The sequence below is a fragment of the Balaenoptera ricei genome, chromosome X, assembly GCF_028023285.1.
Source record: "Balaenoptera ricei isolate mBalRic1 chromosome X, mBalRic1.hap2, whole genome shotgun sequence".
In the NCBI taxonomy this organism is placed as follows: Eukaryota; Metazoa; Chordata; class Mammalia; order Artiodactyla; family Balaenopteridae; genus Balaenoptera; species Balaenoptera ricei.
The window spans coordinates 9,978,111-9,996,663 of NC_082660.1; the positions used below are offsets into that span (position 1 = coordinate 9,978,111).

At 42.4% G+C, this 18,553-nt stretch overlaps 1 protein-coding gene across 1 annotated transcript in view; it reads left to right on the forward strand.

Moving 5' to 3' along the window:
• Positions 1 to 8,437: 8,437 nt before the first annotated feature.
• The window catches only part of FRMPD4 (FERM and PDZ domain containing 4), a 176,270-nt gene continuing 166,154 nt past the window's right edge, over positions 8,438 to 18,553 (forward strand). Inside the window, exon 1 of the mRNA XM_059910961.1 lies at positions 8,438 to 8,490. Coding sequence (XP_059766944.1) covers positions 8,453 to 8,490 — 38 coding nt within the window. The 5' untranslated portion in view covers positions 8,438 to 8,452. The remainder of the gene's footprint in view (positions 8,491 to 18,553) is intronic.

Below are 18,553 nucleotides of genomic sequence, written 5' to 3' on the forward strand. Positions count from 1 at the left end.
CGGGGAGCTCTGGTTTTAATGCCTAAGATTCTGGGCCAGGACCATCACGTACCTTGGATTCCTTTATGAGTGCAGTTCACATTGAACATCTCCTGTGTGCCGACACTAGTCTGAGTAACAGAGATAGAAAGATGGAGGAGACATGGTCCTGGCCTCATGGGGGTGCACCGAGCGTAGCATCTGCACCTGGTGTCACGTGCTTACCCAGGAGCCACACCTACAGCCTCGTGAGCACATAGTCCAGCGTTCCAGTGAGAGGGGCTCCAGACCATTGGCTGACTGTTCCCACGTTTAGTTCTGTAACACCTCTCAGGGCATCCTTGGCCAGCCTGGCCTGTCTGCATCTATTTTCTCCTGTACAATACAGGGCTAATTATAATTGTCCTCCCAGATTCACGGTCAGCTATATATGTGGCCTCAGAGTCTTAGGATGTCTTGAGTGTGTCACCGGATTGTTTACAGAGTGAGGCTCAAGTGTGTATGTGCAAATTTGGGGAAGGAGAACCAGTTAGCTTAAATTTAGTTCTCCTGGTAATTCTCCCACATACCCAATTGGGAAACAAGTAATTCAGCAGGCTGGTGAGAGGTTTGCAGTGAAACCCATGGATATATAATCACACAATTAGTTTTATTGTGTGGGTTGGTAAATTATGCAACCAAGCAGATGAAAATAATCAGAAAAATGTTTAAATTTGGTAATGAAAATATACATCCAAATGTTTTTACTGTAGTTAAACTCCTGATCAATAATACATTTCTGCTTGACTAAAATGATTTTGTAATGAATATATTTTTAAGTTTCTGCTTTTATGAGGCTTGGTATTAATATTTAAAGTAGTTTTGAATTGCCTGCTTTTCCCCCTTTACTGTATTTTCCTGTCCTCCTTGTCATAACAGAAGTGAAATCTTCACAATAGTTGGCGGGATGATTCTGTCTTCTGTGTGCAAGGCCTTGATGTTATTTTCACCCTATCAACATTGCTTTCTTCACGTGCACCTGCCCTAGGAGCTGCTAATAATGGGCTATAGGATGGAAAGCTGTTCCCTCTTGTATAAGATTGAGATGCTGTTAGTACTGTAGTAAAGCCTGATTGCATGAAGAGGGTTAGTTCTGAGACGGGAGAGAATACACCTAATTCAGAAGGTGTCTGTGTCTCAACAGCATGATTAACTGGAACCAAAAGGCTGGGGGGCGGGATGATGTCAGTCTGTTCCTCACTGATCCATGGGGACAAGAAACCTTGAAGAGCAGGAACCCCTCCAGCCCCCGTGGGGCCCACCAGGTAGGTCACCAAAGGAACAAGGCTGCCACCAAATTTGGAGTTTTTAAAATTCATCCAAAATCATCTTTTGTTCATTTTTCTCGCTCCCTCTCTGCTTCCTTTACCTCAACCCACATTGCACGTTAACCTTGAAGGTCATCTGCTTGCATCATGCTCTGTGAAGTTCGGAATTCTGTAGGTTTTCGGGTACCGTAACCCTGCCACCATTTAGAGCAAAATAAATGAGGAAGTGCTTAAAGTCTTGTAATACCATATTTAGCACTCTATAACTTGGGTTATTCTGAAAATCATCTTTGTGAGTCCAAAGAGATAAGGATAATCAAATTCTGGGTCACGTTTTATTTTACTGGATTTGTATAGAGTCATTCTATATCGGGGATGAATAACTGAATAGCTGTGGCTTAGGTTTTCTCATATATGAAACGGACCTGAAAATTCATTTCTCAACACCAAGTTCAGAGGACGCAGCTTCATCCTGGCTACTGGTCCTAAGTATTACCAGGTATACGAGGAAGCCCATGAGTTGAAGTTACACTTAATTATGGTACAGTGTGATTTAGAGGGAATTTGAATCAGGAAGCCTCGGGGTTCAGTCCTGGATACCCTTTGCATCAGATGAGTTTGGGTGGCCTCTGCCCTTCTCTGCCCGTTTCCATCCCTCGTACATTCTATGTGAAACACGGTGTTTGTCTCCCAACAAGATCGCGGTGCCTATTTCCCCCAGTGAAGAAAAGCTGGTAACTCCACCAAACGCTGGGCAAGTTATACCTTCTCTCTGCGCCTTGGTTTCTTCCTCTTTATAATGGAAACACTAATGCTTTATCAGGCATTCTGTTGCATGCTGAGACAGGCTTGTGAATATCTAAAGAAATAATGTATCTAGAAGTGCTGTTTAAACTATTTGGTCAAATACAAAAGTTATTTCCATTACTATTATGACTGCCACTTATAACACAACATACCATTTGATGAGACTATTCTAAATGAGTCAAGCACTGCAGGACTTTACGTATCTCATCTATGCATAACATCACCGTGCGGTGGATGTTACTATTTCCATTTCACATGGAAAACCAAAACCCGGAAAGGCCAAGTAATTCACCCAAAGCCATGAAGCTATTAAGTGACTGTGAATTCTGATGTAAAGATGGATTCTCTCCGATGTAAAGATGCATTCTACTTATCGTAATTAGGCTTTAAGTGGAAACATTGAGAAGGCTTTTTTTTCCCTGAAGTGTATTGAGCACCTACATATGTCAAGAACCGTGCTAAGAACTGTACATTCATCACTTTGTTTATTCTTGACGACAACTCTATGAGCTAAGCAGGGGCACATTTGTCATTTGTGACGGGGCCGTCCTGTGCATTGTAGGCCTCTACCCACTAGATACCAGGAGTACCGCTTCCCCTGGTTATGACGACCAAAAGTGTCTCCAGATGTTGCCACGTGTCTCGGGAGGGAATCATTGAGTGAGACCAATTCTATTTTACATGTGAAGACAATAAGACCCAAAGAATTGAGAGTCCAGAGTCACAAAGCTAGTAAATGGCAGAATTTGAGTCTGTCTGACTTGGGAGTTGGGAACCGGGCCTCACATTCCTTCTCCCCTAGCATCCCGTTTTCTGATACTGAGGTGTGTTCCTAGTGGCCTGCAGGTGGTTTCTAATAAACTGCTTCTCCTAGAGAAGATTTGCCATCAAGATTTGGCCCAGGATTTAGAGGCATGCACACAGGAAGTGACCATGGGTTGCTTCCTCAAACGGTCTCAGTATAAATAGTTCTGCACCTTTGCCTGTGACCTTCATAGCTGCTCTCACTTCTTATGAAATATAAAGATCTTTTTTGTCCAAGACAGTTTCAATCTGTTGCAAATATAACACAAAGTTGCAAACCAGTTCAGTCAGTTGTTGGGAGTTTCTGGAGTGACTTAAATAGCCCTGCCAATGTAGGTCGCTATTTTTAAGGCTGAGCTAAGCGTTTGAAAGTGGTTCACACAGCCATGATCTCAGGTTGAAGTCACAGAACATGAGAGTTGCAAGGAATCTCAAAGCCTGGCCTGAGACACGTGGAAATTGACCCTCGGCACCATGGATCCACACACAGGATTCCTGGTTAAAAAACACAACAAAACAAAACAAATTTCTGATATTTTCTTCTACTTCTGCTGAACTCATCCACTTCTTAACTTATAGGAAGGTGTAACTGTTTGTTGCTTCAGCCCCTTCCTACCCTGCTCTGGCCAGACTGGAAAAAAGTAGATGACTGAGCCTTTCACCCTTCTGCTGTTTTGAGAATGGATGAAGCCATTTATACTTGTGTAACCACCCCAAGTCTTATATTCTCTTGAGGGTTAGGTAGAGATTTACTTAGCAAAGAATTTATAGCACATACTATAATACTCTGAGCCGGGCAGCATACTGAAATCTTTACAAAATGCATTTTGTCACCCCAAGATGCCGTCCTCTTACCACCATTTTACAGAGGAGGAGCTGGATTGAGGGGTTTAGAGAGGTTGAGTAACTCACTGGAGATTATGAAAAATAAATGCCTGAATTGAAGAGAGTCTGATTGCCACTCGGTGGTTCTCAAACTCAAGTGGGCACCGGCATAGCCTGGAGGCTGGTTAAACACAAACTGCTGAGTCAGCCCCACCCCCAGAATTTCGGGTTTAGTAGGTCTTGGATGGTGCCCAAGAATTTGCATTTCTAACAAATTCACGGGTGATGCCGCTACTGGCCCACAGACCACGCTTGGCAAACCTCCTGCTCCAGCCTGCGTGCTCTTGACTGCCACACCCTGCCTCTCCTACCTCTTGTGAGCTAAAAAAAATGGTAGAATGACTTTGAGCCGTAGCAGCCATCTCGGGGTATAAAATCCTGATGCCTGGGCCTCATCCGCAGATATTCTGACTCGAATGGCTTGGCCTTGGTCCCAGGCATCTGTCGTTTACAAGTTCCCCCATGTGGTTCCAATGTGTGGTGAGGCTTCACAAACTTTGCTGATTTAGGCAGCACTTAGCAAACTTTAGTGGGTATATGAATCACCTAGGGCTGTTGACTGAATGCAGATTTTACATTTCACACAGACACCCAGGAGAAACCCGTGCTGCTGGACTTCAGCCCAAACTTTGAGTAGCAAGGACTAGTATTTCCCACACCTCATGCTTGCCAGGTAAAATATAGGATGCCTGGTTCAATTTGAATTTTCGATAAATAGCAAATAATTATTTTTTAGTATAACTGTGTCCCAAATGTTGCATAGGATGTACTTATACTAAAAATTATTTGAAATTCAATTTAAGTGTGCATTCTATATTTTGTTTTGCTTTTTGCTGAATCTAGCAACCCTACTTTAAGGTAAGAGTCATCCGGATTACTTGTTTCAACACACACACACACACACACGCTCACACACTCACTCACTCATGGATTCCTGGTTGTAATTCAGACCTGCTGAATCATAATTTCTAGAGCCTGGTAATCGTTAACAAAAACTGCAAGATGGGTTCTTGTCAGCTCAATTTGGGAAATACAGAAAATGCTGGATTTTGACCACTTGTAATCCTCATGCACCCCTGGACATATATTAGGAGGTTGTTGTTTGGTTTGAATCTAGTCAAGTAGCTGAGGGTACTTCTTTTCACATTTTAGACTCATTGGTAGCAGTATTCAGTCCTGCTACTAAGGTAAAGGCAAATCAGAAAGATTCTAGGCTGTGATATTTTAGCCTCTTTGATACTCTCAGAGAATCTGGGTGCTCGTTTATTTGAGGGGCTGGAGTAGGGTTTGCAGATAAAATACGGGATACCCCGTTAAATTTGAATTTCAGATAAATGATGAATAATTTTTTTAGTGTAAGTATTCCTCAATATTATATGAGATACACTGATACTAAAAAATTGATATTTGTGTGAAATTCACATTTAACTGGGTGTCCCGTGTTTGTAGTTGCTAAATCTGGCAAACCCTAGGCTAGAGGGGTCCTTTCAAATAATCTCCATGGGGCCAACCTGCATGCCCGCAGCTGAGCAGAGCTGCAGGGTTCCTATTTACAGGACAGTCTTCAGCCTCCACAGAGGGAGTCAAGAGAACCTTTGAGGCCAATAGGTCTTTGGACAAGAAAAGTAAGACCTCATTCAAAGAGGAGAAACTTGAAGAGGCCTCAGCCCCTGGGAACGATGCCCAGGAACTCAGAGTGGACTCCTTCTGAAATGGGAAATAAAGGGCATGCATCTCACACTGGGACACAGGGTCAGTGTTACCGCCAGAAGTGAGGAGTTCTGCACAGGACTGTATTTTTATAGCAGCACCTGGTCCATCCTGAGGATAATCTCTGCATCTGAGGAGGCTCTAAAGCAAAAGGCCCAGAAGACTCTACATTTATGTGCAGTGGCCCTGCCGCTGCTCTCCAGGGGCCAGCTCTTTGCACTCCTGGTAGAAAAAAACTCTCTTTCAGTAGCACTGGGGTGGGGGGCAATTGGGAGTGGTAGACCCTTTGGTGCAGCCACAGAGGTGGGAGCCAGGATAGGAGGTCCCCGGAGCATCTTCCCAGTGGAGAGCAACTGCCTGCTTCCAAGGTTGTATATTGGGGTGGACTTCCAGTAACCACACCACACAGACATAGGAGCCAAACCCCTCCTTAATTTTGACCTTCGTCTTTGATTTGAGGATGTATGGTTAGATACTTAGAATAAGAGGTTTTTTGTTTTTTGTTTTCCTACTGGCACTTTAATTTGCTTTTAATTTTAATTTGCTAAGTTCTATGAATGTCATTCCGACCCATGTATTTTATGTCAACATATTAACAGGCAAACGTGTAGTCGTGTCTGATTCTAATTATTCAATGATTTGTTTTATAGCAGTTGATGTCCCTTGCCCAGAATTAACTCAGTGAGTGTTTTTTCCAGTATTAGCACTGTATTTGGTGTTTTATGACAAAAGGCTTTATTTGAAAACATCTCGCTGAACTGTTGTTTTTTTACTATTTCCTGAACATACCTTACGGGACAATGTAGTTTATAATAAAATTCAGGCTCCCTCTTGCTCATTATTATAACCCTGTATTTTACATGTAAATTATATTAGGAGGCCAGCATATTTCTTTTAGTGATTTAGACTTCAGGGGGAAAAAAGAGAATGAAAGGAAAGAAAAGAGAAAAGAAAAGCAGACAGTTTATTTGTTTTTAATAAGTTCGCCCCCTCTGGGAAAGATGAACATTCTGATACTGGACGTAATTTACTAATCCGGAATAAATTGTTGCATTCTCTATATAGGCCTCCTTTCACTTACAGGAATATTCTGTGCGTCACCTCTTACTGTACTTTCGCTTTTGCTTTTGCAAAACTTTTTAACAACAGTATACACTGTGTTCATACCTCGAAGGGCTTGGTCCAAATGCGTCCTCTGCTGCTGTGGAGAAATTGGCGGGCTTTTTGTAGAACCTCAGGGGGACCAAGCCATGGGCTCTCACTGAAGGCAAGCAGCTCGCTCTTCAAACACCACCAGAGGAAACTGCCACTGCTGGCTTGGGTGCAGAGGAGAGGAACAGAAACTTGGCATGTCTGTCCGTGTAATAGTCCACGGGTGGGAATTAGCCCTGTGGTGGGCCTCTAAGTTGGCGGGACCTGTGTTAAATTTGTGAACTCTTTTGCTCCCCACGCTCTCTGAAGGATGTGGGAAAACTGAAAGGAAGTTAAAGAAAGGCAACGGAGGTCATTAAAATTCTGCAAACTAGTTCCCCTCCAGGAAACTTACAGGAAATGGGGCTGGTTTCCGTTGAGGAGAAGCATCGGTTCATGGTCAGCTGTGTGAGTTGGGTGAGGGTGGAGGTCGGGGGTGAGACGCCCTGCATCCTGGGAAGTTAAAAGCCTCACCTCCTCACAGACAGGTTGACACCCCTGATTTGGATGTTTGCTGCAGGAGGGCTGCCATGGACAGTTGTATAAGCTGTGCATGTTATGCCTGGTGCAGGGGGAGGGGCGCCTCTTTCTAAGGGCTCCCAGGTTCACTATTGAGATGCTGACTGAGGCCCTGGAAGTGTCCTCACTGCTCCCCGAACACACACATACACACTTTGGTTCCTGTCTGCAATTTGGAACCACCTAGAACATCTAACAGGCCATCCGGAGTGGGGAGCTTCACCTGGAGCCAAAGGACAAATGATGAAGGATGTTGGTTGATCCTAAAATGGTAGCATGTATTTCCTTCCCACGGTTGAGCTTTAAAGGAGTCTTTGGTGCTCATGAGAGGACAGTGGAATTTCTGCAGGTCCCAGGCAGCAGAGCAGCGGCCAAGATTCAACAATGTTCCAGAAACTGGGCTTAGGCCTCTGGATGGGAATTGTCACTGTGCAATGCTGCCCATCACAGCTGCTTGTCACGTGAAGTCACTTCCTTTTTCCTCTTGCTCTTGGAAAGGCAGGCTTCTAGAAAATTCTCCTTAACCTACCCTTTCATTTTGCTGACGAGTCACATTTCAGGTATGGACTAGAAACTGTAAAAGTTAATGTGTGGATTTTCATTGCAACATAAATGGAGAGTTTGTCTAAGGTTTTATGACCAGTCACCTTGACTGGAGTGTGGTTAATATGAGTGGAAATTTTGTATTTTGGTCACAGGAGTCCAGAAAACTGAGGCTTGGGGTTATTTGTTTAAGATCCATAAAAACAGGAATTTATTTTCATTTGTGCATTTATATTGTGGTGTGATATCTGTTTATATGCCAAACCGTCCTAATGTCTGGTCCCAGGAATGCCTAGTGCCATGGAAAGTGTGCTAAACGTTTGTTCAGAATTGGCTTGTGTGTCCTCAGGAAAGTTACTTAAGCTTTGTGAGCCATTCATTGTTTCCTCATCTGTAAAACAAGATGAGTATACTTAGCTCACAGGGCAGCTGGGAACAGCTAGCAAGATACTATAAAGAAAAATACTGAGCGTGGTACCTGACACAAAAACATTCTAATCGTTCATTTTGTCAGCTGAGGACACAGCCCGTAATGGAGAGGGGCAAGTCCTGTGCCCCTTCTGGGGTTTGTCTCAGAAGAAGTGTTCCAGAGTCAGGTGTAATGATGCTTTGCTTTTCTTTTTTCCAGCCACAGGACAAAGTCTTCAGGCTGGCCACCTCCCTCAGGAACCTGGGGCTTGAACCAGGTGCCGCCCTATGGATGGGAGATGACGGCAAACCGGGATGGACGAGACTGCTTCATCAAGTAGGTTGAACACATGGCATGAACAGTTTAATCTTTGGCTTTGGGGATGTCTCTGTTTTGACCCTTGGCCCAGGAGAATTAGCATACCTAAACTGGGGACTCCTAGGCACTTGGAGGCCATGACTCAAGCAGGTGATCCCCTGGGCCTTCCATATCTTGTGACATGAGGTTGCTTTGTTCTTGGACACGCGCCATCTTAGGCTAACAATTCCCAGGGTATCAGGTACTCCTGGGCCAGAGCAAACATGTATGTTACTGAGTCCGAGGCCAGTTGTACTGATTGTCTGAGGCTAGTAACTGAAGTTTGACATGGAGGAGGGTCATTTGGAAAGCCTTGTAGAAATGATTAAGACAGGAATGTTACTGGCTCATCTGCAACTAGAAAAATCAGCTGAAAGGATTATGTGCATTACAGGTTGTACTATAAATTGGTCCCACTAACATTGGATGAGGTTTTGGATTTTTTGTGGTGCTCTGTTTTTTTTTAAATTGTGGTAAAATATATATTACATAATGGTTATGTTATTTATGTTATATATATAATGGTTATGTTATCTATAACATAATGGTAAATTTTATGTACCATCTTAACTGCCTTTAGGTGTACAATTCAGTGACATTAACTACATTCACAATGGTTTTGTTTTGTTTTGTTTTGTTTTTAAATTTTATTTATTTATTTATTTATTTATTTATGGCTGTGTTGGGTCTTCGTTTCCGTGCGAGGGCTTTCTCTAGTTGCGGCGAGCGGGGGCCACTCCTCATCGCGGTGCGCGGGCCTCTCACTATCGCGGCCCTTCCTGTTGCGGAGCACAGGCTCCAGACGCGCAGGCTCAGTAGTTGTGGCTCACGGGCACAGCCGCTCCGCGGCATGTGGGATCTTCCCAGACCAGGGCTCGAACCCGTTTCCCCTGCATTGGCAGGCAGATTCTCAACCACTGCGCCACCAGGGAAGCCCCCATTCACAATGTTTTGCAACTCTCACCACTTTCATCTTCCAGACCTTTTTCATCTTCTGCAACAGAAACTCTGTCTCCATTAAACAACAGTTTCCCACTCCCCCTCCCTCCAGCCCCTGGTACGTCATAGAAGTGAAATCATACAGTATTTGTACTTTTTTATCTGGCTTATTTTACTTAGCATAATGTCCTCAAGGTTCACCCATGTTGTAGAACATATATGAATTTCATTCCTTTTAAGGCTGAATAATATTTCATTGTGTGGATAGATCACTTTTTTTTATCCATTTATCTGTCAGGGGACATTTGAGTTGTTTCCACCTTTTTGCTCTTGTGAATAATGCTGCTGTGAACGTTGGTATACAAGTATCTGTTTGCATCCCTGCTTTTAATTCTTTTGGGTATATACCTGGCAGTGGAATTGCTGGATCATATGGTACTTTGATGTTTACTTTTTTCAAGAATGACCAAACTGTTTTTCACAGAGGCTGTAGTGCTCTGGTTTTTTGCAGTTGTATGAAAAAAGTGCTTATATCGCACCTCTCAAAACAGCAAGAGTTCACTCTGTTTGCTTCTCCAAAGTGAAATGTTCTTAATTATGAGAAGTTAGTGAAATAGGTTTGAAATCAGGAAGCATGGTTGGCCTACCCTAATACAAGTGAGCAGAGGTTGGAGGCCAAGGGGGGGAGAAATCTTTCAGTACCACAGGCTTGATTCTTTGTTCCAACCAGGCTGACTATGGACTGATTAGCAAATATAGGATCTACGTGATGTAGGGTATCATTTTTATAAAAATAGAAATATCTGCCAAGATTGATTTTTGAGTATTTGGTCTTTTCGACAGCCCAGCACCTCTAAGTTAGGACTGTTGGAAAGTAGCTAGGGAAAAACTCAACGTGAGGGTTCTCAGTGGTTTCCTAGTCTCTGCAGCCGAGATCTCTCCCCTTCCTAGATTTGCAGAGGGGAGAGGGAGGACCTCTCTTAAGAGTACAGTTGGTGGCTGAGGGGCTTGTTTCCTGGATCCATCCTGGAAAGATTAAAGTTGACCTTGAATCTGATCCACTCCAGGGAGCCTGTGCGAAGTGACCCTCTGGCTCTTCAAGGCTTTCCTGGGGATGTGCTCATAGAGAAACTATGGTGGAAATCTTGGCAGTGGGGACGGAATCTCTCAGAAAGCTCAAAGACACGAAGAAAGGCCAACGGTTTGTTTACATCCTAGATTCTGATTCGTTAATTTTACTTTATTATTGTTATTTTTTAATTAATTAATTAATTAATTTTTGGCTGTGTTGGATCTTCGTTGCTGTGTGCGGGCTTTCTCTAGTTGCGGTGAGCAGGGGCTACTCTTCATTGCGGTGCGTGGGCTTTTCATGTCGTGGCTTCTCTTGTTGCAGAGCACGGGCTGTAGGCGTGCAGGCTTCAGTAGTTGTGGCACGTGGGCTCAGTAGTTGTGGCTCGCGGGCTCTAGAGCGCAGGCTCAGTAGTTGTGGCACACGGGCTTAGTTGCTCCGTGGCATGTGGGATCTTCCTGGGCCAGGGCTTGAACCTGTGTCCCTTGCATTGGCAGGCGGATTCTTAACCAATGCGCCACCAGGGAAGCCCTGATTCATTAATTTTAATAGTTTGCCTAAGTCCCTCATAATGGTAGAAAGATGATATTATTTGATATTATACTGTGCCATCTATTTTGTAACATGGTTATGAATTTACGTAATTGGCACAGTTGAGGTGGCCTAGATGTTTTAACTCAAAACAATAAAAATTTCTGCCAAAGAAATGTAGTTTTAAAAGACATGGATTATGAACTTAGGAAGGTACAGCTCAGACTTCTCTGATTAAGATGGATTTTTCCTTGTCCTTGGTTGGATTGAGGTTCCTGTGTATTCCAAACCATTTGATCAATAGCCAGAAACCCAAACTATGGCCTATTTAGAGATTCGGGGATCCCCAGCTAGCTCTACAGATACGCATTTCCATCAATGTCATTGACATTTTTAAGGGCCAGCTCAGGTGTCAATTTAACATTTACACTGGCCCGATGCCAGCTGTTGCAACATGAAAGAGCAGATCAGCAACTTAATAGAGAAACCTGCACTGATTACTAAACAGCAAGTTTTAAAACAAAGTCACTGGTGTCACTTTTTAAAATCCGTGGAGCTTTTTTACTTGAAAAGTAAATTTCCACAGTCCTCTCAGAGACACTGTTTTAAGATGTCAAGAATGGTACTTCTTTTGAAAGTGCTTATTGTTTCTTTGTCACTAATGAGTTTTATAAATAATTGAGAATCATTCTGATTTTTTCTCTTACCTACTGAGCGATGTCCGTTACAAAGAGATACTCTAATTACCAAAGTTTCCAGGGAGCCTGGTTTGCTATATCTCTACTCATTAGTTTTAGAAGTTAAAAGAACAATTTGAAAATTAATCTGTGGTTAGTAATTAGCACCTTTGCATTTAATTTCCCACTCTTCTACATTTTCTCTTTGAAAGAGATGTCTTCTTTTTTTATTTTGTCTTAAGATCTAAATGATAACTCACATCAGACAATTCTTTCTGATGGAGGTACAACTACTTTTAAGTGATGGACGAAGCTATGGGAGGAACCAGGGTTCACCTATTCAGAGTTAGAGTCTCAGAGTTGATAATGAGATAATTCTATTGTTATGAATCTTTCAGAATACGGCCCAGGGTAGTTCAAAATGTGTTCAAATTTCACCTTTCCTCTCCTATCCACAGTTATTCAGAGTAGGGCTGGATAACCTGTCTTCTATTGAGTTACTAATCCATAGGGTTAAAAAAAAATTAAATGCCATCATGCACGTGTTAATGTACATTTGTATAATTTTGTATAGTCTGCAGACTAGTGGTTCTCAACCTTGGCTACACATTGGAATAGCCCAAGGAGCAGTAAAATATCCCGATGGCTGGGTGTCTCAGTCCATTTGGGCTGCTATATAATAAAATACCAGAGACTGGTGGCTTAAACACAGAAATTTATTTCTCATAGTTCTGGAGGATGTGAAGTCCAAGATCACGGTGCTCTCGTGGTCGGGTTCTTGGTGAAGGCCCTCTTCCTGGTTTGGAGAGAGCTGCCTTCTTGCTTTATCCTCACATAAAGAGAGGATAGGAGAAAGAGAAATCACCTCTCTATGTCTCTTCTTATAAAAATACTAATCTCATTATGAGGGCTCCACTCTCATGACCTAATTACCTCCCAAAAGGCCCCACCTCCTAATACCATCACATTGGGGATTAGGGTTTTAACATAAGAATTTGGTGGAACACAAACATTCGGTCCATAGCACTGGATCTGGGATAGAGCCTAGGAATAGAGTTTCAGAAACTTCTCAGCTGATTCTAATGAACAGCTACGGCGGCTGCTCTAAAGCACTTTTTTTGCATTAATGTGGAATAATTACCCCATTTTCTAGACGCTAGAACTGAATCTCGGACTAATCAAAAGGCTTTCCCAAAGTTTACGCACGTGTACCAAGTCGCAAACTACTGCTTGTTCAAATACACTGGATTCTCCATTAAGAAAGGACAAGTTTTGTTGGTATTCTTAGAGAAATACAAATTACAGTTTTTTGAGGAGCAAAGAACATTGTGTAAGAAACATGACAGATGCAAAATAAAAATTTCTCGGTCCTTGTTATTACCAGTTAAGAGAGCAGAAGAGGGGAAGGGAGAGAAGCAGATGGGAAGAGAGAAACTACCAAGAGAAGAGTCTCGGGAAAGAGAGTGTCCTGGTGAGAAATGGCTAATAGAGGGAGCAATGGATGGCCAGAGAAATTAAGAGAAATAGAGAAAGTGAGGTACTCTGAGATGGTTCTTATAATAATAGCATCAATAAATAATAGATGTAGGTGGATATAGATATAGTTGTAGATATGAGTAGAGATACAGATGTAGATAAAGTTATGGAGTATAATTACATAGATATTGATACAGATATAGATGGCTATAAATATACAGAGTTGTAGATATAGATATCAATGGATATAGAATACAGATAGAGATGGATAGACAGACCAGTGACCATACAACCAGCTTTGCCCAGGAGGGTCCTGGTTTATGGGTATTGTTCTCACATAATTACTGATGGCACGTCCCTTTGCTCTCAGAGTGTTCTGATTTAGACAACATAAGGTAACTCTATATATCACACTACCAACGTTTAGAAAATTCTTGCAAGACGTAAGGTTGCATTTAATCTTGATAACTGTCCTGTGAGGTAGTTAAAGCACATAGAGGAATCTCCTTCTTGCAGAAGAAGCTGAGGTTCACAGGGGTTGGTATCTCCACGTCCTTATGGCTAGTCAGACCCATGTTTGCATCACACCGTCAGACTCAGGCCTCGGTTCTTTTGGCTCTATTATGGAGCTTAATCCATAGTAAGCTTTGATCACCACCCCTAGGCTTCCCCAGCCCAATCAATGTGTGCTCAGCTCGGCTCATCTCCACCTGTGTCTGCCATACCCTCCCCCCTCAGCATCCTTAGACATGGCCTGGGCAGCCTGGTTGTCCGGCCATGCGCAAAAGCACTCCTTGGTTACACCTAACGTGTGTTCCCCCCATCATTTATTGAGCACTGCTAAATGATGAAGTTACCAAAATGAGCAAGATACAGTCTTACCTTCCAGGATCTTAGAGTGTGGTGGAAGTGATGTATGAAATAATACAATATGCTGTAGATACAGGGGAAGGCCCCAAGGAGGAAACAATCCTATCCTTTGGGAGTGGGCGTGAGGATGCAGGCCGTTGGCATGGGCCTCACACTACAGAGAGGCCAACCATTATTCTCAACCAAGCGATGTCTCTTTTAAGCTCTTTATAGACACGTAGTATGTTTCATAGTCAGAGAATAGGGAGCGCTGTGAGTTCCTTATTTTCCATTTTTGAGTTAAATGGAGTAATATGTGCTTATTTAACTGTGGAGGTGGGTAGAGTTAATGCAAAAATAATGTGCTTTGTAAATCTGGAAATTCGGTGTTTGTAAATTGAAGAAAAATTTAAACGTGAGCAAAATAAATATCAAAACACTAGCTGGCAAGATACATGATTAAGATGAGCCACGTTGGAGTCTGGGGAAAGGGATGGGGATGGGTAGTGGGAGAGGAGGCTGGAGGGTCATTTCCAAACCACATGTCCTCATTTTTCAAGTTCTAAAATTAAGAGGCTTTTTTGTTTATTTTCTTTTTTGGCCTGCTGGTTTTCTGGCTACTTTCACCCTGTAAGTCCACAAATGTAGTCCTGCGTGCGTATTGGACAAGACACACTGTTCTATTATTCTACCAGCAATTCCCATGGGGGGCAATTAAACCAAGTCACTGTCTTCTTAATGCAGAAGAATTCAGTTCTGAAACCTGAATATTGGGGATTAGTAATGAGATGTGGAAACTTCCACTTTGTTTTCCAGTATGGCCTTGGCCCAACTTGGGAGATGTTTAGCCATTGCTATCTGCCAGTCAATTCAGTGGCAGATTCAGTCAATGTGAAATGTGTTTTTGGCTCATCTATCTCCAGAAAAGAATAATCTGAAGAAATACAAGCACTGTATGTGCCTTTTTATTAACCAGAAGATAGTCAAGTCAGCGTGACAGGATTCTGTCATCATGAAAATTACAAATGACAAAACCTTACCTCATCCTAAAATGTGAGCCTCTAAGTATTCCCTCCAGGCTTTATCTAGTCCAATTGAAATGTCCCAAAGAGGAAAGAAGCAATTGATTATTTTCAAATATTGTTTGGTAGTTCTAGGGCTAGTCTTTGCTACTTTTTTCTTGATTTTTACCCCAAAATTTCATAAGAGAGTCTTACTGTTATTCTGTGGATGAGTCCAGTAATCAGTTATTCTGTGATGACTGACCTTGAACTTTTCCTTCTTTAAAAATTAAAAAAAAGTAAGTCAAGAAGAGTTAAGTTGTAAAGTTGGATGTGGATATTGTGATTGTACCACCCAACCCCTGGGTTAATTTCATATTTGAAGCAGATGTCAATTTCCTGCTTTATCAAGCTTACATTTTTAATTTAAATTCAACAAAGGACAAACGAATCTGAGAGATGACTCAAATTGTTACCCTTTGTTTCTGGTAATAAAATGAAGAGCCACGTTGTAGAAATCAACAGTTGTGACAATAAAGGCAATAGGAGAGATCTATTTGAGGTGGGTTGCTTTGTTATTTTGTGTGGTTTTAAATATCCAAAGAGTTAAGAACTAGCATTAGATTAGAGAAGAGGCAGTCTGCCTCATTTTTTGTGTTTTTGATGAAGAATTCTTAGATAAAATGTTTTGCTTCCAAGTGCACACAGTGAATTCTGCATAAAATGCAAATAATTGCCTCATTGCAAGAGCAAATGCCATTTAGGTAAATGAGTTCCTTAGGATCCCAAGCATCCAGTCAAGGGAGGGAGATATATTATAATTTTGGAATTGGAGGAACAAAGTAAATGTGATAGTATCATTACATGAAATGAAAGGTAATTATGTCATGTCAATGCAAAAGCTTCCCAGGCTGAACATTAGGGGCTGTTTATTCCCTTCGTTGAAGCAGATTTGTTTTCTTTCAAATCTGACAAAGCACCTCTCCGCTGAGTTAATAATCACTGCTCCCAGCTGGAAGGTAAGTTTGCAGAGCTGATGGAAGGGCTTTTAACAGGAAAGCTCTGAAATGACACCATCATTCCAGATCTAACTTAGCATATGGCACACAGAGCTGTGCTCAGCAGACTTCTCCCTTATTGGAGATGGTTTCATTTTCCCTGCACATTTGTTTTTGAAACTTTGCTGGTGGACTTAATCTGGCCATCATTCTAGGACAAATCCCTAATACACTTGGCTTATTTGTCCAGCAGGCCAAGGTATCTGAAGGGATTGTAATTATCTGAAGTTCCTTGGGCCACTTGATTCCGGCGGATTTGGGACATGCACATTCAGGCGGAGCTGTAGACAGCAGGTTAGCTGCTGGACGGGGTGGGTTCTGTCTTCTCCTGAGCTTTTATGTAGCCCCTGGGGATGTACATGAGGTGGGTCACAGAGTCCATTTGGAATCACAGGAACAGCCAGCCTGTGAAAATGAGAAGCACCTGGATGACCAGGTTTCCATCACAGCCTGTAATTAAAATACTAGCTTGGGGCTGCCTACCACCCCTTGGTTCCTTTGAGTGGCCTTTGCATGTCTTCCTTCTGGATTGAGCCAGCCCTTGCAGAGAGCAATTTTGATATGATCACCTAAGGCTGGGGCACAGGCAGGAAATTCTGGCCTGTCCCAAATGCCAAGTGGGGCCTGTGGGTATTACTGCCAAGTAAATTGGCTGAACTGAAGAGGACAAGGAATCACCTTTGTGGCAGGTGTCTTTTCATTACTGTCTGCACTGCTACCTAAGAGGAGTCGCAGAGGGCTGTGACAGAGCGCCTTACTGTGGTCCAGCAGGGGGTAGGAGACAGCAGTTCCCTCCCAAGCCCTGTCCTCTGTTTCCTTGCAAAGCTTGAGTACAACCTTGCTATCAATAGCCACTTTCTAGGGAAGAGTCTCTTCAATTGCAAGGATGAGGGATGGTGGTACTTTCTGTGTCAGTGGACGCTCAGATGAGCATGAGTCAAGAGTAGCCGTGTCCCATAGCTGTGTCACAGGCTGCACCACTCAGTCGTTGCCGGAACGCAGGTTTGGTGATAGCAGTTCCAATGTGGAAGGCCGGGAGAGACTCTCAAATCTGTTGGATATTAAAGGATACGGCTAAATATGCAGGGCCAGCTACTGAATTTTTGGTACCCATTCCAGAATGAAAATGCAGGCCCCTTGTTCAAAAAGCAGGATAAAAGTGCTCATAAAGGTACTAAAATGTAAAGATTTTCCCTTTCTTCTTGTCTCTCTGTCAACATGTCATAGTCTTTTATATGTTATTGAATGCCATTCTAAGTAATGAAAAACTAAATTTTTCAATTATTAGCATGAATGTTACCAATCATTTATATATTGTACAACGTGGGTTTTAGATGCAAATATAGGAGCATGTAACTCATATGAGGGATTGCCGAAATTACACAATTGTGTTTCATAGGTTACACATGTATATGTATTTCATTCTGAACAGAAAAGTAGAAAAGAGGAAAACAGAAAAGAGGAAAATTTGCCTCTAGCTATTGGGTCCCCCAAAAGCAATCTCCATGCCCTGTCAAGGATGGCTTTTGTCACCCTAAGATATACACTTCCCCCCCTCCCCTACCCCCAGCCCTTACTTCTCTAGGCCAGGTCAGCAAACCTTTTCTATAAGAGGTCAAACAGCAAATTATTTTAGTCTTTGGAGGCCGTGTGGTTTCTCTTGCAAATCAACACAATGCAGCTCTGCCACTGTAGTGAGAAAGAAGCCACAGGAAATGTGTAAACGAATGGACATGGTTGTGTTCCAATAAAACTTTACTTACAAAAATTGCCTGGGGGCTGGATTTGGCTCGTGGGCTGTAATAGTTTGCCAAACCTTGCTCTAGAGCATCATGCGTTTGACCCCATTCTCATGTTTTTAATTCAATAATTAATAAATTTTCAAAACCCTCCCGTGGAATGGGGAGCTGCCACTTATTTCATATATGAAAGAAATTAGAAAAGAAGCCTTTTCTGAGGTTGCACTCTGAGTCATGCAGGGAGTTAAAAAAGGACTCCAGAGCCCCATTTTTTTCCTAGCTCTTGCCAGAAAGCTCTATGATGTATCTGTTGTCAGTAAGAGTTCTTGTACCGCTCTGACATTCATGACCTACCTCTAAAAGGTATTCTAGGAATAGCATTGTTAAAATCTATGAGAAAAGTAGAACTTTTATTATGTGAGTATCACGATTCCCCGCCCCCCACCTTCAGCCAACACCTTCGTGGGAGGAGGATGGAGGGACAGGAAATGACAGCATTATGAAGCCCAGTCACAATGGAATGCTAAATGCAAGTACAAATAATTATTAGGGAGGTGAAAATTACATAGCAACTTGCTCATACTAATGGTCTACGGAGAAACAGCCCCATTGTACTTTCAAAACGTTAATTGTCCATAATGTTTTTAAAGAAATTCTACTCATTATCTTTTTGGAATTTTATAAAGCTCCCATATAAAGGTCC